This window comes from Gavia stellata, chromosome 10, assembly GCF_030936135.1.
Source record: "Gavia stellata isolate bGavSte3 chromosome 10, bGavSte3.hap2, whole genome shotgun sequence".
Classification (NCBI taxonomy): Eukaryota; Metazoa; Chordata; class Aves; order Gaviiformes; family Gaviidae; genus Gavia; species Gavia stellata.
This window is the reverse complement of record NC_082603.1, coordinates 8,837,578-8,861,424: the sequence shown is the minus strand read 5'-3', so window position 1 is coordinate 8,861,424 and position 23,847 is coordinate 8,837,578. Positions and strand designations below refer to the sequence as shown.

At 41.8% G+C, this 23,847-nt stretch overlaps 1 protein-coding gene across 1 annotated transcript in view; it reads right to left on the bottom strand.

Moving 5' to 3' along the window:
• The window catches only part of TEDC1 (tubulin epsilon and delta complex 1), a 76,928-nt gene that overhangs the window by 21,234 nt on the left and 31,847 nt on the right, over positions 1-23,847 (bottom strand). Inside the window, exons 6-7 of the mRNA XM_059822160.1 lie at positions 5,520-5,606; positions 2,333-2,545 (exon numbers count right to left, since the gene is read on the bottom strand). Of these exons, the coding sequence (XP_059678143.1) occupies positions 2,333-2,545; positions 5,520-5,606 (300 nt within the window). The remainder of the gene's footprint in view (positions 1-2,332; positions 2,546-5,519; positions 5,607-23,847) is intronic.

The following is a 23,847-nucleotide window of genomic DNA, read 5'->3' as shown; positions in this document are numbered from 1 at the left end:
CAAGTGCCATGTCCTGCACTTGGAGCACAACAACCCCATGCAACACCACAGGCTTGGGGATGAGTGGCTGGAAAGCTGCCTGGTGGAAAAGGACCCGGGGGTGTCGGTTGACAGACAGCTGAGTATGAGCCAGCAGTGTGCCCAGGTGGCCAAGAAGGCCAATGGCTTGCATCAGAAACTGTGTGGCCAGCAGGAGTAGGGAAGTGATTGTACCCCTGTGCTCGGCACTGGTGAGGTTGCACCTCAAATACCATGTTCAGTTTTGGGCCCCTCACTACAAGAAGGACATTGAGGTGCTGGAGCACGTCCAAAGAAGAGCAACGAAGCTGGTGAAAGGTCTAGAGCACAAGTCTTATGCAGAGCGGCTGAGGGAGCTGGGGTTGTTTAGCCTGGAGAAAAGGAGGCTCAGGGGAGACCTTATTGCTCTCTACAACCGCCTGAAAGGAGGTTGTAGCAAGGTGGGTGTCGGTCTCTTCTCCCAATCAACAAGCGATAAGAAGAGAGCAAATAGCCTCAAGATGCGCTGGGGAGGTTTAGATTGGATATTAGGAGAAATTTCTTCACTGAAAGGGTTGTGGAGCGTTGAAACAGGCTGCCCAGGGAAGCGGTTGAGTCACCATTCCTGGAGGTATTTAAAAAACATGTAGATGTGGTGCTTAGGGACATGGTTGCATGGTGGACTTGGCAGTGTTAGGTTAACGGTTGGACTCCATGATCTTAAAGGTCTTTTCCAACCTAAACGATTCTATGATTCTATGATATTTAACAGCATATATATTGTTATATATAAGAGGAGTCAGAGCATGTCTTGCTTTGCAAATTACGCATTGGAAATTTTATTTTTAGAATTCAAGGTCTGAGTTATCCTGCAACAGTCATGTCTGTTTTGCCATAAAATCAACGAAATCTGATGAAGCTAGAGACCTGCCTAGTCCAGTATGCCATCACTGACAGTGATCAGTAGCAACTGCCTAGAGAAGACTATAAGACAAAGGCAAGTATAAGGAGATACTTCCTCAAAACATTCCCCCAGCCTGCAACGATTTGTACTCCCACAACTTCATAAGCATTCGTATCTGTATATTTAATAATCTTTGATGGATTTCTTCTTCCAACAACGTGTCCAACAGATTTCAAATCACTGCTTATATCCACAGTGCCCCATGGGAAGAAGTTCCATACTCTGTGTGAAGCAGCAGCTCCTTGTGCCTGTCTCTATCCACCTGGTCCTAACTAGTTCCTTATCCTTACAGTGGAAGAGAGAGTGATCAGCTCTCCACACACTTTTTCCATGCCAGACCCTTTTGAACTCTTGGGCAAATACCTCTGACAACCTGACACTTTTCATTTTGTCAGCTGATCTACAATCCTGTCTACCAACACTTCAATCTAAAAAAACCCAACCCAACCAAACAAAAAAAGCAGAAAACCCCTCTCCTGAGTTAACACAGACACAGAATAGTGATATAGTGTTTTTGTTACTGCTCTATCTGCCCCAACTGTTTCTTTCCCTTTTTCTCCATCCATGGGTTTCATAGATTCTCTGGTATCCTTCTTTCCTCTTGATGCCTGAAAAAATATTCTAGTTTTTATGCCTGCATCTTGATCATATCTTCTCCTTGTGCCAGCATGTTAATATTCAGATTGACCTTCTACATTTACATTAACAGCTCCTTTATTTAGGCCCCACGGCCCTCTCCGGGTGCTTCCCAGTGTCTCCCCATCCCTATGTCAGCAAATACCACGTACAATTCATTCATATCACCTGCTTTCCTCTGCAGCCAGCCTCCCACAGCCAGTCTGTTCTTCCACCAAATCTTGTGCTTAGTCCCTTCTCTCATTTCACAGGTTTCAAATCCTTCTCATTCCTTCCCCCATCAGACATTTCAAAGACTACTAACTCAGTGAAAGATGACAAGCTCTGGCCTCTCCCACCCTCCTTTACCTGCAAATACCTATGTTTATTTTTCCCACTATAACCACTACTGATGCTTTCAATCTGCTGCCTCTATCCCCTCTGGGGGCTGCCATGATTTTCTTCTCTCCTGTGCAAGCCCTATCCTTTGATGCCTTCCCTTCCAAAAGAACACTTATTTTGTTTCAGCATGCTGCCTCTCCAGGACAGATACCTACCTACTTTGTGTTTGAAAGAGCACTTGGCATGCTGTGGGCATAAACAGACAAGTAACTGTAGATCTGACATCAAGACTGCAGCAAGGTTGACAGAGAGCAGCAACAAGGAGGCTGCCTTAGGATGGGCTGTAGCAAGACAGCTGAAAAATATAGGATCTTGAAAGTCATTAATGATCAAGAATGCCACCCAAAGCCTTACCTTCTCCCACCACACAGCCTTTCGGTGAGTTACAAGCTCATGCAGCTGGTCACGGAGAGTCGTTAGATCTCTGGATAATCTGTCAATTTGCCCAGTCAGACTGTGAGCCCAGGGGCAGCACGAGGTAGCCTTTGGCAGCCCGCTTTTCTCCACATGAGCGTCCTGGGCCTCGCACATATTTCCCTCTTCAGCCATATTATCTAACACAGTTTCCTAAAGGAAAAACAATAAAAGTTACTTATCAGCAGGAGCTAAAATGGTGTGTGTGTCCCCATCTTCCTGGTAATTCATAACTAGGAATTCACTGCTGCCATTTCAGTATACAGTTGCTCCACAATTCCAGAGTTATTTTAAGAGATAACCTCCTCAGTTCACTATAACATATTTCTAAGTTAACAGAAAACTTATGTTGCTAACCTAGCTTATTTTAGAAAGCACTGCATACTGACAGCTAGTCTCCACTGCACTAAAGCATAAAGGAACACTCATGTAACAGAGATCACCGGTACTCCAGAAGCTCTATAGATAGGCCCCTTCCTCTCAAACTCTGAGGTTGGATGCACTTTTATGGCTTTTTGTAACAAAGCGATGATGAGGATGGAGATACATGCTTACACTGCTCAGGAAAGCCCCATCTGCTATGTGGCACAGTAAGTTGTAACACCCCCGGGATCACTTGTGCCCTTATAAAACTCTAAGTTGAAGAACCCCAAGGGATCCCTGCTCCAGGCTGGTCAGGAGCTCTGTCAGCTCTGCTTGACCATGACCACCTAGCTGGTTCTCTAATTCATTCTGCAACTGCCTTCGGAGATAGCAGCCGTTATTTGAAATAACTAATTCAGAGGCCTTGAAATGCATGTATGTATCTATACACCGTGGTGTACAGATTATGTAGAAACACATAGTTTCGAAGCCAGGGCAGCAAAGCATAACTAAAGGACCCAGGCCTCCTCACTCAAAGAGTATTAAATCTTTATTTCCATACTATTATCAAAACGACATTAAATAGGAGAGGTCATAATATCTTTTAAGGACATAATTTGCCTTCAAAATTATCTTTAGAAATTGGAGAAGTAATTTGAAAACAGTGAGAGGAAATTCAGCAGTTGAGCAGCATGGTCTACACACAGGCAAGGAAAAACCAAATGTGTAGTTACTGGCTGAGCAGCCACACTGCTGGAAGAGATGTCAGAAAACCAGAAGTCACCAATGCCATACTGTTAAAGTCAAGTACCATTTTAGAAAGTATAAACACAAGTCTCCACGATAGAAGAGAGCTGACCGTGACACTGACACACGGGTGAGGCACCTGAAGTTAAACACAGAAAAAATGGGAAGGAAAGTCCCATATGAGAGCAGCAACAACCATCAGAAGTTTGAAGGAATGGCCTACAAGGAGACAATAAGAGAACCGATTTTGTTTAGCCTAGCAATAGGGACTGGGAAGGCAGTGACAAGCTAACAGCCTTCACTTACATAAAAGATTGCTATAAAGAGGATGGGAATATTTTTTTCCCCCCTCTTTCCCTCTCTTCTCTGCAGGCGGGTTAAAAACTCTGGCTTAATTCACAGCAAGAGGTTTTTAGGCTCATACCAGAAAAAACATTGTAAGATAGATAAGAATGGCAAAAGACACCCTACAAAGCCTCCTTTCTCAGCAAGCATCAGCATTGCAAATTGGCACAAAGCAGCACTGAGGCCAGCAGATCATGCTGACCAAAGGCCCAGCTCATGACAACACAGACATGTTCTGGGCACTGAGAGGCTAACAAACTGCATGGAAATAAAACAAAGCTTTTCTGGTTTTGTTGGTTTTTTGGTTTTTTTGTTTGTTTGTTTTTTAATTTTTCATTTGAAATTCATTAAATGACAGAATTTTAAAGGAACATCACTGCAGTCACTCCAGTTGCTGTAGTTATGTCATGCTCTGTCATGCTGCTGCCCACAACCATCAGGAAGATGTGGCAGTAGCTATGCAAGAATCATCCCATCCATCAGATCAGCAATACAAAACACGGGTTAAGTGGAAAGAGAACACTACTGAATCCTCAAAGCACATCTCATTCCTATACATCCTACAGCATCCGGGAACAACAACCATCATCAGCAAAACAAAAGAAAAAGGCAAATTTGCTATCCAGCATGTTGAACAATTTAAAAAGACGTGCTGATCACGTTTTTTTGCAAGTATTTATTTAAGACTTAACTCCAGGAAGCACGCACATACTAACACTCACAATACTCCCCATGCTGTTCAACATGACAGAGGCAAATGTTTTGGTGGATACACTGAAATGCCGTAACACTTGCAGTTACACTTTGCCTGTTTGGAGCCAGGCTTATGCTAGTGTTGATGCTTTCCAAATAACCATAAGATGGTAGACATGTAAAGCAAAACCCGTTATATAACTAATGGCAATTTGAACAGCTCTGCATTGGAAGGACTCTTCAAGACAGGTGAAGTAATTTTACACTGCTGTGCCTTGCCTTCAGTGTAGAACAAGGCATATGGGCAATTAACAGGCAGCTCACCGATTCCCAAAATTTGGTAAGGTCATATAGCTAAATGCAGTGCTCTAAAGAATTATTCTCAGTGACTGTGAATGAGCAAAAGTTGTAGAGAGAAGTGAGATGGATGGTACCGTTTACACTCACTTGAGAAATCGTAAGATGCACAGAAGAAAGGCTTATTGATTTTCTTATGATCATTCAACACAGTTCAAGGGAAAATCAGCAATTTCAACACATTATTTGGCTGGGAAAAATGAAGTTGTTTTCAATATCAGCTGCTTGCAAATTTAGTTGTTCTCAAGTCTGCAATAAAGCTTAGACGCCCTCTTCTGAAAAGCCATTTAATTTTAACAAAATGGACGATTGCTATGTTTAGAAAACATTAAAAAGAGATGAAGATCAGACATTTTCATTTGTGTTAACTGTATGAAATTGTACCACTCTGCCCTGCAATTCCTCAGCTTAGCTGGGTGAGTCTTACTCAAAAAAACAGGGGGATGAAGGAGAACTAAGAAAACACTCCATACTTTACCAAAGGCATTTTTCCCTTCTTCTCAAGTGCTGTTGAACAGTTGGCTTGCAGCATTTATTTTTTGGGGAAGGGGCCTCTGGAAGTGGTCAGCTATTTGTTAGAGTCAAGAAAGCTGCACCCTTTGAAGTTAGCTTGATTCATTACCATCCACTGCCAATAAACTGGTTCCAGTTGCTTCCACTCCAGAAAGGCTTCTAGTTGCATGGTTTCAGACTCCAGAAGCTGTAACAGCTAGAGGAAAGGAGACAAAGGAAAGAAAAATCAGGTAGCATTGGTCACTTGTGAACTAAATGAAATGTGTTTGGTCTAAATTACAAAAAGAGTCAGTGGTACATGAGACAACACTGGGTTACTTTACAGGAACATTGTAAAACCAGCTGCGAAAACATGATGTGAAACGCTTTTCCCAGCATCACTGATTTATTCCTCACCCCAATGTACAAACACCATCAGCTTTTACATACATAAATGTGAGTTTCCATACTGTTTTGAGGGATCAAAGAGCCATAATTCTGATCTATTAAGGCCTAGATGCATGACCATCTTCAAATCTTCTAAGCTTATTTTGGTAGTCAAGAAGCAATGTTTCTCAAAGTATTTTTTTCATCTATCCATTCACTCACATTTATCAAGGCTGCAAGGTCTAAACACCTTCTTCTCTTCCAGGCCATGTACAGCCTTCTCTTAGCTAAAACTTACACAGTTGGTCTTTGACTGGGTCTCCTCATATTCAATAGTAATGACCCCAACTGCGATATACAGGTACCTCCACTAGTCCAATGTATCTCCTTCCCATGCTGCTCCTGCACCCGGGGAGAACTCAGAACTCCAGTATCTCCATTCCTCTCTGCCTCCTCCCCCAAAACCTTTCACCCCTTATTCAGATCGCTCAATCTGAGATTATCTCTGATGCTCCAAAATAGCATGGAAGAACTTCCTCTAAAAATGTTATGTATTTTATAAATTTTCTGATCTGCTGCATGAGCAATCCCTCCCTTTACCAGAGAGCACTTGAAGGAAGGAGGTTATGTTCTAGATGTACGAATTATAAATTTTTCATAAATATATACATAACACACATGTAAGCACACACTTATATGGAGAAAGAGACATTCCAAGACTCAATATTTATATACCAGTAAAACAAAAGTTCTTGGAAAGAATGGTAGACGAACAAATTAGGTATAAACCAGAGCTTACCAGCCTTAACAATTTCCATACTGGCCATATATTTGAAATGAACAATTTTAACACCAATTTGACACCAAAGGCAACTTTTTAAGATGACACACAAACAGTATATGGTCTTGAAGAGAATGATAAAGAACAGATCAGTACCAGTTAAACCCACCTGATATAGACAACTATTTTCTGCTAGCTTTGTTGGGTTTAGTTACTTACTACATAACATGTAATTTAAATAACTGCAAAGCATGTGTTGACTGTGCAGTTTTATTCTGCAGATATGACTTGAAGATAAAGAAATCAAAGAAAGGAACACACTTTGCAAAAGTAACTGCTGGAAATTATGAACAGTTTGCTCTAAAACACTGCTGGATCCAAAACACAATTATTACACATTTGTTCGCACAACTGACACTTGGCATTACACTTAATGACTTTGCTAGTTTCAAGCTCAGCTGGTGTATGAAAGGTGGAAGAATGGGTTTCTGTCTCCTTTTTTCTTTTCTCCTTTTTTTCATAGGTATATCTACAGCACAAATGGCTTATGTTATGGGATCTGATGCTGACAATAAAACCCAACCAAAAAGTTGATTAAATATTCAGGCAACAGATAAGTTACTTGATTTTAAAGCAGCTTTGTAATGTGGTCATGAGCTGCGCGTGATTGTGGTATGAACATGTCTTGTGACAGCTAAAGAGGACTGAAGGTTGGAATGGGAAGCTTTTCATTTTAAGCCTTAAAAAAAATCTTAGTAAAAACCATAGTCATCATCTTTAGATTTAGTCTCACTAGAGGAGCTCTTGAATATTAAAAAAACCATAAGCCACTTGCTTCCACACAACTGAAAGAATATGGTTCTGAAATTTCACCAAACCTGTAAATGATCTGTGTCAACTGACCTTAACAATAATCAAAGCTTTCTGAGCAGTCTCTTATCTCAAGCCTTTCAGGATATTTTGCATTTTGTTGGGGGGTTTTGTTGCCTTTTTTTTTTTTCTTTAAACTGCTCCATTAGTCATGCAAAACTTGAACAGCTCATTTGAAAGCATTCATCTGACTCACCTACTTATAGCATCCTCACCTTTCACTAAGGTATTACCACCCTTGGAAATATCAGGCCAGCAACTGTGTACTAGATTGTTTCAGCCGTAAATCAGTAATGGGATAACTACACTGCTCATCCTAGGAGGACAGTTTTCAACCTAGCTGAACACACCAGGACAGCGTCAGGCAGCCTGCAATAGTCAACGGTTGAGTTTCTGCCCCGAGGGACTGAAGGCACCATTCCTGGATGCCAATATCCTCTGCCATCCTTTATACGGGCCTTGAAGACTTCGATGTTATTGCAGCATGGAGAATAAAGCAGAACACAATAAAAACTAATGTACTACAAATACCCTTGAGATACCTTAGCAAAAAAACATAAAAACAAATAAACGTTCAATGCGTGGACGGGACAATGGATTGTATGTCTGCATGCCATGAATTTGGTCATGAGGACAGTCTCCACATGACCCAGGGGTGACAGGCTTTCACTCAGACATATCTGCACTTAGCAAATGAACAGCTATCTATATCAGCCAGCTTCTTTCCCCACAACCTCATCCTTTACTCAAGCGTCTCATAAGCATTTATTGTTCTTTAACTAAACTACGCATTTTGTGACTTTGAGGTCAATGGCATACATTTTCTTAGGTCACTCACCGCAGTCACGCCACAGCTGGTATTTCAGCTATATTTGCAATTGAGGAAATCAAAGCCCAAATTGTACCTCTGCATTTTCCCCAAATACAGTACCTTTTCTTATTTATTTAGTACCAATAACAGTTCACAAAGAGATGCTTTTACAGGCGACGAGCAGTTCCACTTCTGCTGCTACATAAACCTCTGAAAATGCAAGACAAATTCGCAAGCTGCAACTAAAGCTGCCTGCTCATTTTCATTGACCTAAGGACCCAGATGTTGTCATGCCTCCTAATGAAATTCAAAGACTAACATCTGCAGAAAAGCATTAATTTTGTCTCATGAACAAGGTGAAACAGCAAGTCAAAAATGTGCCTCATGTGGATATCTAAATAATGCTTAGGTGTAACGTTTGAGAATAGTCTTTTCCTCCACACAAAATTAAGACAATGAAATCAATTTCCTTCATTCTCCTGGAGGAAGTTATTGCTCTAAAATACTTACACTGAGAGAAAAAGTAATGACAAATTCAAATTGTTAATCTCTGTGGAGAAGGAATTCCATAATGAATACTGAGAGCAAACACTTTGCAGTAACAACTTCTCTAAACCATTGTAAAGAAACCATCACTGGTGCAAACAACTTGCAAGCAACAGCTTTGCTATAGAGGCTAAACTGTGCTTAACTGAACTGTCTCAGAGCAGCTGCCAGGAAATCTCAGAGTGATACAGAAGAATGCAGACTCTAAAGAACAAGCCTCGTTTCCTCTGACATGTGGCTGTGTTCTCCAAAGCCAAACATCCAGCATCCAACACTGCTCATGGACCTCAGGAAACTTTGGGAACTTCAGCTGCAGAAGACCTAGGCAACAACATCTTCTAGGGGGTTTGGGATACTCAGCAAGAGGCCAAAGTTGAGTCCTCTTTGGTATCCACAAATCTAACTCACACCAAAATCATTAAACATATCTGTAATTACTTTTTCTGTTGAGATATTAATCTTTTTCATATTATTTACTAGTATATTGCTAAATTCATTGATGCCTGCAGACTGTTACAGAAATCAATATTTAATAATTTGCAGCATAATGCATCCTTTTCATAGGCTCAGTTCCAGAGAGCTCCCTGCAACAAGTATTTAATCTCTGATGCCCACAGATCATAATTCAACTACCATATCACTGGCAAAAGTATTTTTGATTAAAAATTGCTCTGCCTAAATATTCAGAAAATCATCCTATTGTTAGACAGACAAAAAACAGTCTTTCAGCAACAAATTACCTTTCTTGGCTCAGAGACAAAATACTGCTGATTCATCACCTATTCACGTATGACTGTAGACAGAAAACTTCCATTGGACTCCAGATCACTGCAAACCTCACTCCAGATGCTAACACCTCAAGTACGACTCAAGGCTCGAGACAGCATTGGGCCGGGGTGGTTTAGTATGAAAGCTTATATGGGGAAAGTTTCAAGAGACTATTTCATACTTTTATTTAATAGGAAATGGCTTTATTCAACTTGAATTTTGGTAATCTGAATACTACTTCTGCATATCTAAGAACTGCAAGAGAGAAGAAAAGCGGAGACGTTCCTTCCAAAAATATGCAAAGAAAAGGGTGAACACTCATGAAAAAGTTATACAGTTTACATTACCAGAAGTAAACCAGAACGGGGATTAAGACTTTAGAGACCTAACCAAGCATCAGATGAAATAAACAAATTACAACACAGCTTCATATCTGCTACTAGTACAAAACTCCCTTATCAAAAAAACAAGCAAACCTTGACAAATGAGAGCCTCTCAGCAGGCAGGCTGTTAGGTGGATTACATTTGGCTTAAAATGGCATACAGTGCCCAAATTGCACATTAGCAGGGGTAAGTTTTGGGACCACTCCACCAAAAAGCAGAGAAAAATCTTGGTATCATAATCATCCCAGGCTAGGACAAAAACACAACACTGTAGGTGGACACACTCAGTGCTCCAAGATTCTGTTCCACACTGTGATTTCTTCAGAAGCGAAGCTGGTTTAAGACATTCCCATCTAACCCTTGAAGGCTGAAGCAAAAATAAATAGGCCTGAAAACTAGAAAGTCACACTGGAGTAGTGTGAAGTACAAGCAGCTGAAGAGCAAAAACCAACAGACCAATAAGCAGCCTCTAGCCACAAGGCAAATAAAGATCTACTCAAGCCATTGCGCTTCCCATGAAATATTGCTGAGGGTTGAGACAGAGCAGAAGAAACACTGCAGCCCAACCATCACAAGGCAGGTGGATCAGAAAGGATCCTGGATGACAGAAGTGGATGAGAACCAGCTGTGGACCCCTTAGGGACCTTGACCAAAACACTAGCAGGGATGGGGAAAGGCCCTCTGTGGCTCCAGAAGGAGGTATTTCTGCATCTGCTGAGCATCGTCTCTTTTGGAATTGTAATGGCGCTTTTTTTATTTTCCCCTGTAGTGCAGGCTGTAAGAGAAAACAGGACTTGTATCTTCTGCAGAAAATAAAATACAAAACACAGCAGCTTTGGGTGGAGGAGTGTAATTCCAGATGTTTAGATGCGTGCAAAACCTCCAACACCTGAAAACAAAATATGTGACTTTTCCACTCTCCAACACCAGTTTTATACCACTGCAGCTCAAACTTCACTTGAGCTATCGCGGTTTTACATTGCTGAGAGCAGGGAATCAAACCACTAGTTAAAAACTTAAGTGACAAAGATCATCATTATAAAACATAATTGCTATTTGTGGAGGGATTTAGAAAACAGCTGTTTAAAATGAAACTGAAAGAAAATGGAATTTAAAGCAAACAAAATGAGGCATTTGGCACACAAAAAATTGTACTACAGCTTTCACATTGATAGGCAATGAACTGGGATGTACTAACAACGACACTCATTTGCAGAGGAAGAGGTCAATGAATGGACTACTTTGCATTTTTCCCTGTGGAAATGGCACATATTAAAACAGGAGAAAAAAGATCAGGAAAAAGAAGACTGAAGGGCGAGTTTTATACTTCAACATCCAAGATCAAGACGAATGAGAATGGAAAAGGTACATATTTTCTTCCCTAAAGGTACCACTGATTTTGGGAGCCAAATTTTCAGGCAGTACTAAGTACCTTTAGCTTAATATATGCTCAGTTAAAGCACATCCAGTAGGTACCAAAAATCACAATTTACTTTAGAGATATCTCAGCCAGAGGATTTCAAAGGAAAGCACCAAATTGTATCACAGCACTGCCTGACAGCTGTTCATATTGTACTGCCAACCAGAACCCCCATGTAGATGATGTCAAAAAAAGCAGATGAATAATGGTCTTTCATTCAGACTGTTTCTGTACACAGAACAAAGTATTATCCATATTCAGTTTTTTCTTTTTTTTCCCCCCATATACTTGCCCATTTTCCTGTATTTTTAACAGACCACAAAAACACACATAGAAATCAACAGGAACAAGCAATTTCTGATTTGCTTTTTAAACTCATCTGAATTCAGAATTGATGCTACACTTCTGAACAGTACCAATATCCTGTTTTCTGTATGTTTCCACACTGGATGTTACTACACCATGAAGAAGTGCTAGTCATAAGAGGAGCACTTCCTTTCGTGTGTGTGTGTGTGTGTAGAGGAGCACTTCCTTTTGCACGCACATGTGTGTGTGTATGTGTGTGTTATGACTACTAACTTCAGCAAGGGAACTAACCCTCTAGGTTTTACCCTCTCCCCTTTATTATCCCATCCATCCTTGCCATCAGCTTATTATATCCACCTACTGTGTCCTTCCTTGACATCCTTACCCTGCATTTGGCAGTGAATAGACAAAAACACCATTCTTATACAAGGCCAAAGAAATAGGTTTTTCCAAAATCAGACTGCATTGCAAACACCTACTAAGCCAAGGGTTTGGCTTTTTTCTTCCCTTGAGCTTTAGTACTTTCTCTTCAAAATAAAGGGCTATGTAGCACAAGTTGTGCACGAGTGATGTCTTACCCTCCTGTGGGGGCTTTTTTGTATGGGTTCATCTGTTCTCAACTGAGTACACCACAGGCTGTCAGTCCCAAAGGCCTTGTAAGGCTCCCAGGCCTCCTCTTCCCTCCCCATCTGCTCCCAGCAAGAACAGGGGCTCGGGGGCTCAGGTGAACTGCCTTCCTCACGCAGACCTTCCCACAGGTGCCTGTCAGCTCCCTGCCACCTTCTTTGCCTATTGGCCTGTAAGGACTAGGTGATCCTTAACCTGGATGAGCAGTGACACCCAGGGCTTCCTCAGTTCTTCAAGGAACAGCTCGTCAGCGACAGAGCTGCATGGCTTCACCTGTAGTCCCGGGGCACCATCAGATGTACACCATGACTAGGAAAGGCTTGTACAGCATTCACAGCAACAGAAACACAACCTCTAAGCACTAAAAAAAAAGTGTTAAATAAAATTTAGCTCTCAAAGACAGAACAAGAAACACGAAGAACAGCTTCCACCATCGGAGACCCAACAGCACACAGAACTATAACAGATGTTCATGTGAGTTAAACAATGAATTTTAAAAGTTATTTGATATGCGGATTAGTCTAAGCTTGCCTACTTGATATGAATACAGTTTCTCCCAGCCTAGCTCTTCTTTGACAAGCCATCATAGCCTATCATGCATGCAGGTATTTTCATACATTTTAAAATATGCATTATTGACTAGAGAAACTACTAATTTAAAGTCTGCTACAGTCTCCCTTATGTCAATTCATTTCTCTTGCTAGGGTCTTAACACAGTCCTTTAAATTAAGTGACAAACATATTTGAAAAGAACCACAAATCCAAAAGCACTTGCAAAGCATGAGTAACAGCTGATTTTATAACTCTATTTCCTCGGCTATTTAAAAAAACCAAAAATACCTGCCACTAGAGCTGTGTTAACATTATGGGCCAATTGCACACAAAGTTTAATTTTACAAGGCTATAAAAAAGCTCTACCAATCTGAGCTGCATTCTCACCTCTAAACAACAGGTTTCAGTTCAGTTCAGCTTTCCAGCAACAGTTCAGTTGTGAACAAACCCATTGCAATATATGAATTTAACTGTAGTTTGCTTCTTTAACTAGCACGAGGGTGGATCCTATTGTACTTGACTTTCCAGATGGGTTAAGTGTCTTTTTGATGCAGCAGTGGATGCAGGTCAACAGAGGTCCAAGCAAGGGATCACAAGACCATCATAGCTCTGTGGCACTTCAGGATCAGCCTTCATCAACAGCCACATTTAGGCACAAGAGAACAGTGACAGGCCTGAAGTCCCTTTTCTGTTAGAAGCTGATAATTGGTTTCTCTTTTGGAGGAAAACAACAACAGTAATGACTCCACAAGCATATTACAAAGATGCTCTGCACTCTCCAGTGGCTACTGTTAGCTTCAAGGCATAAATCAAGAGATGAGTTACGAGTTTTAAAGCTCCTCACCTTAACATTTTTTTTCCTGAGATTTAATTTGTTCCTTCAGGGCCCAATACCGCACTTAAGATCCACTAGGCTGAACCACTGAGACCCTTTCAGATTCCATCAGCAAAGAATGGCAGCAAGTAAGCAACTCTCACTCTGAAGTCTCCTACCAAGTTAAGAGGCAGCATGACCAAGGTATTTTGATATGAATGTGGAGCGAAGACATACCTCTCACACCATACATGCCCCTGCACACCAGCCTCAGCTGACCCAGCTGATAAATGGGAATTGCATCATTCAGCTTACAGACACCAGATATGATGCTGGTACAATCTTTTCTGTAGTGCTGCATGGGACCACAGAGCCTGCCTGGCCTCCCTGTGCTGGCCCAAAGCACCACCTGAGCTGGGGCAGCTTGCTCCTACCACTGGGTTTGTTAGCACTTCCACCAAAAAAAAAATATCCAATGCAAACTGATGACAAAGCACCTCAGCCTTGTCTCTCCAGCTTATTAATTCCAGCTGCATTGTCTCAGGTGGAATTATATTATAGTATGTCACTGTCATTGTCACTGTCACAGCATTCAAATTATGTTAAGTGCGGCATAAAACAAGCAAAAGCACAAAAGCAGCAGTGGAACTCAGTACCATCCTATCAGTTTTTCTGTCACTGGCAATCACAACCAAGTGTTCATATCAGTCAAGCCACATAGTGCAGTTCCTACTTCAGTGCACTACATACCTACTGTGTTTCAGAGATTGTCTCCTACACCATAAGAAAGGGAAGTAAGATATTGTTGCTACATAGTCCAACAATTTATGGAATCAGTGATGAACCACTGCATTGTTTTTCAAGGACCAAGAACTCTACATGCTTGGTCAATGAAACGTACTCAGTAATAACTCATCCCCAAAAAATGGTGATGGCAACTCCAGAACTGCAGCTCTATTAACTCCTTTTTTTCTTGTATGGATAAGTTTAGCTGAAGGCAATATTAGTGACAAATTGTAGCCTGGGGAAATTTTCAGATCAAGGCAATAATGCCATGAGGTAGAGTGATTCGCTTTAGTGTTGCTATATAATGCTGCCAGGTTTTCCAATGGGACACTAATTGCAGCCAGAGGCCACCTTGCTTAAAAAAATATCTAAATATTTTAGCACTAAAACTGTCTGGAGGAATAAAAAAATAAAGCATACTTCCCAAGAAGGGGCAATGGGAAAGTGAAATCGGGTAGAGTTCAACAATTAAGTGATTCATGGCTGGGTGACAAGCCAGTGCTTGTCAGCTGAAGAAGCTGGTCTCATGCTAACACCACCTGCTTCCAAGCAGAACCATGTAGGTGGAAAGGGACCTCTGGAGCTGTCTAATCCAATCTCCTGCTGAAAGCAAGGTGCTCTAGGCTCTGTCCAGCAAGTCCTGAACAACAATGGAGGTGTCAGCCCTTCTCCAGGATCTCGTTCCAGAGTCTGACGACACCCATGGCAATTTTTTCCCCTTATATCTGGCCAGAATTTCTCATGTTCCATCTTGTGTCTGTTGCCCCTTCTCCTGTCCCAGTGCACCTCTGAGAAGAGCCTGGTCCATGCTGCAAGCCCCAGCCACCTCAGTGGCCTTACTGGACTTGCGCCTGTACACCACTGTCCTTGTGCTGAGGAGCCCAAATCAGACACTTAGCACCCAGTCTCACAAGTGCTGGGCAGAGGGACAGGATCCCTCCCTTTGCCCTGCCAGTTGCATTCCTGCTAACACAGCCCGGGATACAGTCAGCCTCTGCTGCCTGGGCACACTACTAGTTCCTGGGCAACTTGCTTTCCACCTGGACCCCCAGGTATTGGGTTTGGGTTTTGTTTTGTTTTTTTTTTTTTTTTTTTTGCAAAGCTGCTTATTAAGCAGTCAGCTCCCAGTCTGTTCCATTGCAAGGGGTTATTCCATCCCAGACGCAGGCCTTTGCGCTAGCCTTTACTGAGCTCCCTGAGGCTCCCCTCAGCTCATTTCCCCAGCCCATCCCGGTCCCTCTGAGCGGCAGCACTACCCTCCAGTGTATTCACTGGTATGCCCAATTTGGTATTGTTCGCACACTTGCTGGTGGTGTGCTCCATTCCGTCATTCAAGCCATGAGTAAGATGTTAAACGATACTGTCCCAAAAGCTGATCCCAGAGGGACACCACTAACAACCAGACATCAATTTGAGTTCAACAGCCCAAACAATTTTCCACTCATATTATCACTCACTTATCCAGCTTATCTCTAACCAACTTGGCTACAAGGATATAAGGATTTTCCTTTAGCGATACATCAACACAGGCACATTCTCTGTCCCTATCTGCTTTTCTCGAAGCTCTTTAATTACATGTCTCTGCCTCCTTTGGGGTGGGATACTCCACACTGCTTTGAAAGGGAACCACCAGCAGGATCTGAGGGGACTGCAGAGGTGGAAAGTGCCTGTCCCAGAGCAGGCGGAACTGAACCAGACAGTAACAGCAGGCATCAGACAAGCAGAAAACCATCTGACACCGCAGACAGTTGCGGGGAAGGAGAAATAGAAGAGATTGGTTTGATCACATTCATTCTTTGAGATTTAAAGCAGTTTAGCTCCTGCAGAGGCTTCTTTCTTTCTTTCTACAGCATGAGGAAGAGTCACTCCATAAATTTCTAGCCTCTCCAACCTCCCTAAATTAACTGTCCCATGGGTACCCATTCATCCCTTCTCCTGTCACCAACCCCAAACTTCCACCCTGACCTCCAGCTGCTTCCTGGCTTTGAATAGTCCTTGTCCATCTTCCAGACAGGATCTGGAAGCCAAGCCCCACTGCTTCTGGAGGAGAGTGAAACCTCCAGCAGCAGCACAACAGCTATGACGAGGAAACTTAGGAGAGGAATTCCTCAGCCAAGACAACTGGTCTGCTGTCTGCCCCAACAGGAGACCACACAAAGCATCCAAAGGCAAGTAATTTATATTTAACTTTTTTCCAAAGTCATCCCTTCTAAAATTGACTTGAATCTGCCTTAGAAATATCAATATACATTATCTTGCACAATTTGATTGCTTTTGCTTCTACAGTGCCCAGCTGGCCAGAGCCTTTCACTTTCTTAAGAAGGATCAGGAACCCAGCTACAAGTAGACACTGTCTAAAAGCAGCTTTGAAGCCATTTGACCTCTGTAATTCTTCCTGATTTTACACGGATGACAAGGGTTGTATCCGCTCTGCCTCATTTTTGCAAATGAGTACCTGATCCACTGTTTCCAACAGGTTTTAATAACTACTATAGCAAACCATGTTTTATGTGATAAATGTCAGCAAATGAACTGAAAACCAATTGCCTACAGTATTTCGGAAGGAAAAATCACATGGCAGCCTACCCCCTCCCTCTGTAGAGTGAATCATTAAAAAAGGCAGGAATAAAATTCTTTGTTCCTGCCACGTAGCACGGTGTGGGCAGCACATGCTGTCACTGCCAGTTTCTTTGCTTTCTTAGTGCTTATTCTTTCTTTGCGATTAAATGTGCGAAGGAAAAAAATGATATCTGAATCACCAAGAGGTTTTTTTATTTCATTTTTAAACTGTTTTCTCAGTAGCCACTCTCATACTCTACAGGAAATACATAACAACCACCAAATCACCCCATTTGTAAGACAGTATCCACTGCTGCTCAAGTAATTGTTAAGAAGGGGTTCCTGTGTACACAGCCACAAGAAACAAGATACAACACCTTTCTCCAATTTCAATAACCTTCAACGTACCAAGCTTCAAACCAACAGAGCCTTCTCCCAGAAAAACAACAATAAGTAGTAAGTATTCTGGATTTTAAAGGTAATCTAGGCAGTCCCGCTAAGAGGACCAAAACGTTTTAATGTTTTGTGCTCAACATCTTCATGCACAAAGAAAATGTGCATTTCCCGGTACAGCTCATCCTTCCCGCAGGCTCTGAAACTCTCTGCATCCCTGTGTAGTGGATTTCACTGTGCACAGCACCGCGGCAGGCACTCTGCTCCTGACATTATGCCACCAACAGACCAAACTAGAGATATCTAGGGATAAAAAAATAAATCTTTCAACCAACATAACCCATGGGGGTTTAAAGCCAGTTCTTGCTCCATCATTCAGCTTACCGATACCAAGGCACCAAGGGGAAAGCAGTAGTCTAGGACAGGGCAGGACTCTCAGACAGGGTCAGAAAGCCAGCTCAGACGAGCCAAGTATCACTGCCACGTTCCTGACCCTGCTTATCATACAGAAGCACAAAGGCTATATTTCGTTTGAGCCTGCAGGTGACCTTCATATTAAATCCATCTTTACAGCCTCCACTCTTTCTTATTTGAACAACCACCATCAAAAATAGAGTACTCTGGATCATTCAGCTCCCTCAAGCTTTCTTATGTGAGCCTCCAGGCCTCCTGCATTTAGGTGCTGAGGCCCCATATATAATTCAGTATGTTAACAGATCTGCTCTCCTCTGCAATATTAATATGTCAGCTCCCATGTTAGTTCTCACCAATCTGACTACCATGCATGTAAAACATCTAAAGTAACTGTGGCTGGAACAACACCACAAAACATTAAGTAATTTAACAGGGGGAAAAAAAGCATTGGCTTTGACTGGCAGTGTTGTTCAGAGCACATGGCAGTAAGTATGTTTTACACTTTTAATGCACAATCCAGCAAGATAACTGCTAAGGTTGGAAACTGAAGCATTCAAAGTTAAGATGTGCCAGAATTCAAGCTGCCTAAACAACACTAATTTGACCATCCCATGAGTATAAGGTCTAGAATTACGTGAACAAAATATTTCCCTTCATAATCTGTCTCACCAAGGGCACAGAATGGCTGTTGCTCACTCCACAAGCTATTCCTTTTCCTTTTAAATTGCATATTATTCTGTCTATTCTTCAGAGGGAAGCCATGGACTTATTTGCCATACATCATTCAAATCCCATTCTGAAGACAGAATTTTTATCTTCCACATAAACAAGTTATCTTTCCTAATGACCCATGTGAGATCAGATGATAGTATTACTATCATTTTACAAATGGGAAATGAAAGCAAAGAGATGAAAGTAAAATGCTTCCATTTCTTTTGGATGCCTTAACTGAGACGTCCAAGACCTGATTTTCCAAGAATTTAAAAATTACTATAAAGCACTTCATGGATACATCCACCCAGCGCAACTCAACAACTTGCAGAGATGCTTTAGATAGTTTTCATTGAGTTAGTTCCTAAGCCAACATAGCCATGGCACTCTGCCTCGGCTGATCAGCTCTAGCAGAAGACACCAGGCAGCTGGCCCAGGTTGCATTAACACACCCCACTCTGCTGACTCTAGGATCCAGCCTAATACTTCAGCAGAGCAGTGTCCTGCAAGGACCTACTACACCGTCTGGGGTTAAATCTGACATTACTAGATGATGCTGCCTGCACTGCTGAAACTCTTGAGGGGCTCCAAGCAGAGGTCCCACCAAGTTCAGTAGCAGCTACGAACACTCAACATTGCCAGAAATCAGATCTCTGAGCGTCAAATCGGGCACACAAAAAACGTGAACATCCCATTGGCAGCCCACCACGGAAAGTCTAGTTTAAGTAGCTTGCTGTGGGGAACCTGAGAACCCAAAGGCACAAAGCATTGCAGCTCTCCAGGACAAAGCTCTACTGCCTCAGCTATTAAGGCTTCCTTCTTCTTCCAACGATTCTCCCACTCTTATAACTACTTCTTCACCTTCATCAACCAATTTCTTCGCCACAGCTCTGACTCAGAAACAAGGCACTCTGCTCTGAATGATACAATGGTTCTGGGATAAAACATCCTAATAAACATATATTACACTGCAACATCGTACTCCAATTTAGACTATTAATATCTTTGGTAATTTTAGAAAGATACTTCTGAAAATTCCTCCTGCAGCATCAGAGATATCCATTGCATTTGCAAGATCATAACCTCTAGAGGTACCAGATATGCTTCAGACTGCTGGGTCAATAGACTAACTAGCAGCAGTAGCAGGTTGTCCATTTGAACCATCGCTGGAGGGGGATGACATTTTCCTGCAAGTAGGGAATTCCTCAGAATCTCTGTGATTCAGTGAAGATAGTGATTCAAGTCTTTAGACAGACTCATCTTCCCCGTTCACAGCTCCCTGTGAACACAACTCTCCTCTCCAGTCTCGACCTTCCTGCTGCAGTCTCTCTTCAGTGCCTCGCTCAGTCTCTTTTCACCCAGATAGTCTAAATTCTTTCACATCAGAGCCACCTTGCCTCTCCAATGCCCTCTTGTCCAGGGATCTCTTCCAGCTCCTGACTTCACTGAAGAAGAGCCAGAGCAAAGAGGCTCTTCACTGTCCATCCTACCCCTTCCCTCTGCCTGTCCAGAGCCCTGCTTCTGCTCCCAGCCTGCAGCTCCTAACGCAGTCAGTCCATGTTCCCCATGTTCTTCAATGAATAATGTTAGAATGGTTTAGCAAAAGGAAGTTAAGGACAGGAAGAGAGGAAAACCTGAATACTTTAAAAGGGCAAAGCATTTGCTATTTTTATTCAGAGTGCTGTGGCAAGCATAATTATGCAAATTCAAAAAACTTGTCATAATTGACCTTTTCAAAACATGTGTGTCCATGGGTCTAACATACAATTCATTGGTGAACCCTGAAATTTATTAAAGGTCAGCAGTTCTAGAACTTCTCATTTCATCATTAAAGAACTTACTTAAGATGCACCCAGCAGCAATCATCAATGAAAAACAAACTTGCTTAAAAACAGGTAAAAATTTTGATGCATTGGGTTAGAAAAACCTGTACCTTTAAAAAGGTCTGTAAAAGGAAAAGAAAAAAAATTGTTCTTGCTACAGAATCTATCAGCCTACTTCCTGTTCTGAAAATCCAACAATGCCAGAATCCAAAGATTCTGGTCATCTGAAGCCCTGTAAGCAGATTTAGTAAACAGTCAGGAGTCACTACTGATTCAAACTAAGTTTATTCTGCAGTGTGTAGAGTAAGCCTAAAATCTCATTGTGTTTAGATCCTTTGGGGCTTGGCTGTCTCTTCTGCCTTATTGCTCCAAGAACTGTGTCGCAGACCTTTGTATTCCTTTGAGGAAGATTGTTCTCCTCCCTTCCAATCTTGTTCACAGCAACATGGTCTCTCCCCACCTTGAAAATTGGTTCATGCTACAGTCTATGAAGAGCTCACAGAGAGCCTGGCATAACACCTAGTAAAATGGATCTCCATGAAGACTTCTGTGGAGTAAGACTGACCAAGGAGGGATTTCAGACAGAACGTGCACAGAAAAAAAAAACAAAACAAAAACCCCCACATTTTCACAAATACTCAAAAGCCCCGATGCAATTACTCTTGAACTTTATGCTGTATTATTTTCTATGCAGGGTCCACTTAAGAAATTTCAAGTATTTTTTTCCTTTCAAGAAACTGAGACATGATGACAAATAGGCAAAGCTGTCCTTAATTAGAACACTAGTTACAACAAGAAATACTGATCCTGTTCCATCATAGAAATTACAGAACTATGGCTTTTACCAAGGGAATGAAGCAATGAACATATAAAAAGCTGAGGGCCAGATCAAACAGAATTAGTTGCCAGAGCATCACAGAAGATAATGAATCTACCACAATTTATACCAATGAAGGCAGCTTGTCCTTGAAGCTCAAGGTCATTTTTTCAGAAAAGAACAGATCTTTTTTCTGGAATTTGCATGCAGTACAAGCCTGCGCTTCCTGAATTAATCTTCTACAGAGCAGCATCACAGACTACAGCATGAATGTGACACTTTTTTCCATTGGTATCTACACTCTGAGAAATGCGTTGGTTCAACTCCTTGTACAACAGATGGAAGGACATCATAAAACATCAGATGGTCCCCTAGCAGGCTCTTTGAAATTCAAATAAGGTTACATATCCTTCACCCCTAACATACAAGGTCATAACCGGGTTGATTACAGAAATACTACATACTAACACAGGTCTGTGTCAAATCAGTAATGTGACACAGTGTCAAGCTTAGCAGCAGGGTTTTAACTGTTTATTTTCATTTAGCACCTGCCTGCATCGTCTGTCACCACCAGGAACGTTCCATGAAGTCCCAAACAACCAACTCAAGGACACCAAATATAGCCTGGCACACAGCAGCTGGAATTATCCTGCCATAGTTATTCCATTTTAATCCAAGACAGTCAGCAACCTAGGATCCATTTCTGGAGATAATGCAATAGCATAGCAATTACTCAGCAACCAGCTTAATAACTTGTATTAGATAACAGACTTCACTTTTGCTGCTCAGCCTTCACATACGTTCCAGGAGGTGGTGCTGTCACTCAGATGGAAATGGACCAAAAGCTCTCACATGGCGTTTGTGCACTGAATATGCTGGTTGATCTTACCATTTAACACACCTATGCAGATAAAATACTTCAGCAGATCAGGAGGACTTTATGCAAGAAGTGCACAAGCCAACATGTGCATGCACACGACACAAACTGAAGACTCACATTTCATTCAAAGTAACTAGTAAATGCATGCTCAACACTTTTGAAAATTCAAAGCCTATCAGTTCCTAATGCTCCCAATCTGAATGTACTTGTTCTGAAAAGAACAGAAGCTCTTTAGTGTTTTGCATGAATTCAAACCATGGGCTATTACTCACAGAGAATAAACCTGTTGTGTCACCCATCTGTAACAGCCATCTGGGACAGATGTTTTAAACGGAAACTGCCATGAGATTTAGGGTCCGCAATCAACTTATCTTACAACTTGATCATTTACCCCTTGAATGTCCCAATAATAAATTATGGCATCTCATCTGACTGAAGGAAGCAATACACATACTGTACGTTGGCTTCCTTCCCTGATACATGAACAGTCCAGAAAGCAGATCAATGCTATGCCCATACCATCCTAGCCCATCCCACCGAACCCCTGCTGCTTGGAGTGCTAAAGCTCACCTGAATTTTTTATTTTGTTTGCTCCTATTTACTTGCTACCAAGGACCTTAGTTCCTTCAGCCAAATAAATTCCCTTTAAAAAGTGTTAATGATCAACAAGTATAAATATTTTTCATAAAATTCTGAAACAAAATTATTAGCTATTCACACCCAAGTTCTATGAATTTCTCTGCATGTCCATCTGGCAGACAACTGCATTATTTATTTGCTGTCACACTCAGTAAATTGATCTATTGGCATTTAAAGGTGTCACCTTTACTCATTACAATTTCAATGATCACTCCAGCACCGCCAGCATTGTACCAATGACCTGAGTTCTGACTACAACTTTTAATCTCTGCTAATCAGAAAACCTGCAAGATTGAATTCCACATATAAAGCAGTATACGAAGAGACAGAAGAAACTGAAGGACTAGGCTGCTTTGCTTCAAAGTTCATTGATCTCTATATGGTAACTATTTGATGAGAAAGTTAATTTAATGACTTTTAAGTGCTACATACTTTTCAAGCTCAAGGTAAAACATCAGAACTTGTGACGCTGTAGTGCAGAATTAAGGTAAATGGGCTTCATATACAAGAATGGGATTATATTATGCTCACAACAATGAAAAACTACCCAACTGGTCGCACATCACAACCTCTATCCTCACAGTCGCAAGAGGAATGCAACCCCATCCTCAGAGATAGACCACACTGCCCTGGAAAGTTTGGGGCAGACGTTGCTTACCCTCAGCCACATCTTCTGCATGCTCTCCCCAGTATGTTTCCAAACTATTTTAGCAGCAGTGCCAGAGACCAGAACTCCATTTCTGCCCTGAGATAATTCAGGCTGGCAAATAACAGCAGCCCCCCAGCCCCACAGCAGTTAACTAGAGGAACTGTTTAAAAATTAGCAGCTTGGAAAATGTACCAAAACACAAGACATTCAAGATGCTCTAGACTATGCTCTAGCACACTCTAAGTGATACATGCAAGAGGTTTGAAAGAAAAGACACAACGAACATCCAAGCTCCCTATCAATGCACAGGCTGTTGCACGCTGACATGCTGTAATTGTCCCCAGTTTGCACGCTCTAGCACAGCCTTACAGGGAAATGGCTCCATAATCACCACCACTGAGGCGCTTTTGCTGAGAAAATGACCACCAGCATATTTCTCATGCAACACTCTGCAAGCCAGGGAGTACTCAAAAAGACATGACAGCACCTTGGGAAAGAAAGGACACACATATAGAGGTCAA